Genomic DNA, 4025 nt, shown 5'->3' with positions numbered 1-4025 from the left:
AGATATTTAAATTTAACAGTAGAACAAGACACAGCGATGAGTCAATGAGGACATTTATTGCAGCACTAAGAAGTCTGACAGAACACTGTAATTATGGTGACACGTTAAACGCGATGTTACGTGACAGGTTAGTCGTCGGAATAAAGAGTGACCGCATACAGAGAAGGCTGTTAGCAGAGCCGAATTTAACATTTGAAGAGGCATTGGAAATTGCTACCGCTATGGTGACTGCGGAGAAGAATACACAGGACATCCAAGCGAGTGGGACAAATGGAACATTTGAGAAACAAATCAATAAAGTTTCAAAATCATATACAAGAAACAACTCTGGAAATTCGAAACAAGGAGATTGTTACCGGTGTGGAGGAAACACTTAGCCACTGCATGCAGGTTTAAGGATGAAAAGTGCCACAGTTGTGAAAAGAAGGGATATATCGCAAAGAAATGCCGTAACACATCTGCCAATGGGAATTTAAGTGAAAATCACAGAGAGTTTAAATCACGTTTTAAACCACGTGCTCATTTCATGGAACAGGATGAAAGTAGCGAAAGTGAAAGTGAAAATGAAGTTTACTCAGTTTCATTTTGGAAATAAATCTAATGAGGCATATAAAGTGCAAATCAATGTAAAATTCAGAATGGAAATGGGGAATGTGTCAAAGAAACAACAGCCCGACCAAAGAAAAAAACACAACAGCAGAAGGTCACCAACAGGTCTTCAATGTAGCGAGAAATTCCCGCACCCGGAGGCGTCCTTCAGCTGGCCCCTAACTGTGAATGAATGTGAATTAGCCATGTAAATAGATACGGGAGGGTCCGTTTCTATCATAAGCGAGGATACTTACAAGGAATACAAGTCGAAATTCAGAATTAAACCGACAAGTGCTAAACTCCGAACATGCATGGGAGAGCAGATTCCTGTAATAGGACGTGCAATCGTCAATGTCAACTACAAGAAGGAAAGCAAAAAATTACCATTACTGATAGTGAAGCGTAAAGGTCAGAATTTACTAGGCCGAGACTGGTTGAACAAACTCCAACTGGATTGGAAGGATATTTTCTCCGTTGTTGGAAGTGATAATCAATCGAGTGACTTGAATGTGATCTTGGAAGCAAATAAGGAGATTTTCAAAGATGAACTTGGAACTGTAAAAGGCATGAAAGCCAAGATTTATGATTAGAGTGCCTTACCCAAATATTCCAAGGCTCGTCCTTTGCCGTATGCGTTGAAGGATAAAGTCGAGATGGAACTTGAACGTCTTTAGAAGGAGGGTCAGATTCAGTAAGTAGAATTTTACGACTAGGCCGCTCCGATAGTACCTGTAGTTAAGGAGAACGGATCTATTATAATTTGTGGTGACTACAATGTAACCGTTAATGCCGTTTCAAAGTTAGACAATTATCCGATTCCTAAAACAGAGGATTTATACGCAACGCTTGGAGGAGGACAAGAATATACAAAATTGGATTTAAACCAAGCATATCAACAAATTGAACTTGATGAGGACAGTAAAAGATATGTGACTATAAACACGCACAAGGGTTTATTCAGATACAATAGACTTCCTTATGGTGTAGCGTCCAGCCCAGGTATTTTCCAAAGAACACTTGAAAATGTAGTTCAAGGTATAGCCAATGTTTTTGTTCGAGTAGATGATATACTGATAACGGGTAAAACAAGAGAGGAACATCTGAATACTCTTTCTAAGGTTTGTCTAGATTTAAGAGAATCGGAATTCGGTTAAAGAAACAGAAGTGTGTGTTCATGGCCGAAGAAGTTGTTTATTTGGGACTTAAAATAAACAAACACGGAATCTATCCAGTGGAGAGTAAAGTTGAGGCGATCGATAAAGCACCAAGTCCGACAAACGTGACAGAACTGAAAGCTTATCTTGGAATGCTGAACTATTACAATAGATTCTTAGCGAATTTGTCTCACTTGTTAAAGCCGCTACATATACTTCCATAGATAGACACAAAATGGAGTTGGGAAAAAGAACAGGAAAAAGCGTTCAAAGAGTCAAAACAGCTGTTAAAATCCGCATCAGTACTTGTACATTTCGATCCGAAAAAGAAATTAATCTTAGCATGTGATGCATCTCCGTGTGGATTAGGCGCCGTACTTTCGCATTAGATTGACGACGGCAGTGACAAACCAATAGCTTATACATCTCGAACACTTACTTCAGCAGAGAAGAATTATTCCGTTCTTGAGAAGGAGAGTGGCCATAATATTTGGTATCAAGAAAATTTCATCAATATTTGTATGGACATCCCGTTACAATCATAACCGATCACAAGCCGCTCATAGGTTTCGAGAAGATAAACCTATACCTACAATGGCCGCATCTCGAATTCAAAGTTGGGCACTGACGTTAACTGCATATGAGTACACGATTATATACAAAGAAGGGAGTTTGAATGGTAATGCGGATGGACTAAGTAGACTACCGCTGAAAACAAACACTGAAAAGACACCAACGCCAGGTGATACTATATTATTAATGGAACATTTAGCCACTACGCCAGTTGATGCTAAACAAATTCAAAAGTGGACACGCAAGGACACAATACTGTCTATGGTTCTTAGATACATTTTGAATGAAGGGCCGTCAAAATGTCCACGTGAAGACATTTGACCGTATAATAGTAGAAAAATGAACTTTGTAGTCAGGACGGATGTATATTGTGGGGAGGAATAGTAATTGTACCACAGCCAGGACATGAAGCCATTTTAAATGAATTACACCAAGAACATCCAGGGATTACTAGAATGAAAAGTCAGGCAAGAAGCTATATATGGTGGCCTGGAATGGACAATGACTTGGAATTAACTGTTGTTAATTGTTATAGTTGTCAGGAAAAACCGCAAATTACCAGCAGAAGCACCGTTACATCCGTTGGAATATCCGAGCCATCCGTGGTCAAGAATACAAGGGATGATTTTTCATTTCCTATCGTTAATTATCCGTTTTTAGATGGCGACGTTCCCTTGTCACCATCTTACGGTGTTTATATATCTCAACTTGTACGATTCGCTCGTGTATGTAACAATGTTTTAGATTTTAACGAGAGAAATTTATGTATTACTGAAAAATTATTACACCAGGGTTTTCGATATCACAAACTAGTCAAAACATTTACTAAATTTTATCATCGGTATAAAGACATCATTCGTAAATATAGCTCAACATGCAGACTTCTAATACGTTCAGGTATTTCACATCCAATTTTTTATGGTAATATTCTTTATAAAGCACAAAGGTGTCAGTATTCACCTCAGAAACTTACAAAACCTTTGAATAGACTTATTAAGAAGGGATATAATTACGATACTGTTGTCAAGTCATTAAAGATTGCATATTTTGGCGTTAATATTGAGTCACTGATAAGGTCTTTGCATCGGAACTAAACACATTTATTCTAAAAACAGTTGTTGGCATGACACGGGTTATGTTCTTCTCATATATGTTATGATGGTATGATACTAAACCCCTAACGGGAAGGATTGTGCCTGATGTTCATATGATGAAATCATAATCTTTCAGTCAGTTTAATTGAAGTCTGGAGCTGGCATGTCAGTTAACTACTAGTAGTCTGTTGTTATTTATGTATTATTGTCATTTTGTTTATTTTCTTTGGTTACACCTTCTGACATCAGACTCGGATTTCTCTTGAACTGAATTTTAATGTGCGTATTGTTATGCGTTTACTTTACTACATTGGTTAGAGGTATAGGGGGAGGGTTGAGATCTCACAAACATGTTTAACCCCGCCGCATTTTTGCGCCTGTCCCAAGTCAGGAGCCTCTGGCCTTTGTTAGTCTTGTATTATTTTAATTTTAGTTTCTTGTGTACAATTTGGAAATTAGTATGGCGTTCATTATCACTGAACTAGTATATATTTGTTTAGGGGCCAGCTGAGGGACGCCTCCGGGTGCGGGAATTTCTCGCTACATTGAAGACCTGTTGGTGACCCTCTGCTGTTGTTTTTTATTTGGTCGGGTTGTTGTCTCTTTGACACAT

General features: G+C 38.4%; 1 protein-coding gene across 1 annotated transcript; it reads left to right on the top strand.

Annotated features, from left to right (window-relative positions):
* The first annotated feature begins 902 nt into the window (after positions 1-902).
* Positions 903-2639, top strand: LOC139503364 (uncharacterized). The gene is made up of 3 exons (XM_071293134.1): positions 903-1148; positions 1392-1709; positions 2193-2639. The coding sequence occupies exons 1-3, from the start codon at positions 903-905 to the stop codon at positions 2637-2639; spliced, it is 1011 nt and encodes a 336-aa protein (XP_071149235.1).
* Positions 2640-4025: the final 1386 nt, after the last annotated feature.

Source organism: Mytilus edulis, chromosome 14 (genome assembly GCF_963676685.1).
Source record: "Mytilus edulis chromosome 14, xbMytEdul2.2, whole genome shotgun sequence".
NCBI lineage: Eukaryota > Metazoa > Mollusca > Bivalvia > Mytilida > Mytilidae > Mytilus > Mytilus edulis.
This window is presented reverse-complemented; position numbering and strand designations above follow the sequence as displayed.

What these genes read in the sequence shown, in the direction of transcription:
- LOC139503364 (XM_071293134.1), top strand. Translation starts at nt 903, where the DNA reads ATGGGAGAGCAGATTCCTGTAATAGGACGTGCAATCGTCAATGTCAAC. An exon ending in TCAAAGATGAACTTGGAACT is followed by an intron (nt 1,149 to 1,391) that starts GTAAAAGGCATG and finishes GCCGTTTCAAAG; the next exon opens with TTAGACAATTATCCGATTCC. An exon ending in ATCTGAATACTCTTTCTAAG is followed by an intron (nt 1,710 to 2,192) that starts GTTTGTCTAGAT and finishes TTACTTCAGCAG; the next exon opens with AGAAGAATTATTCCGTTCTT.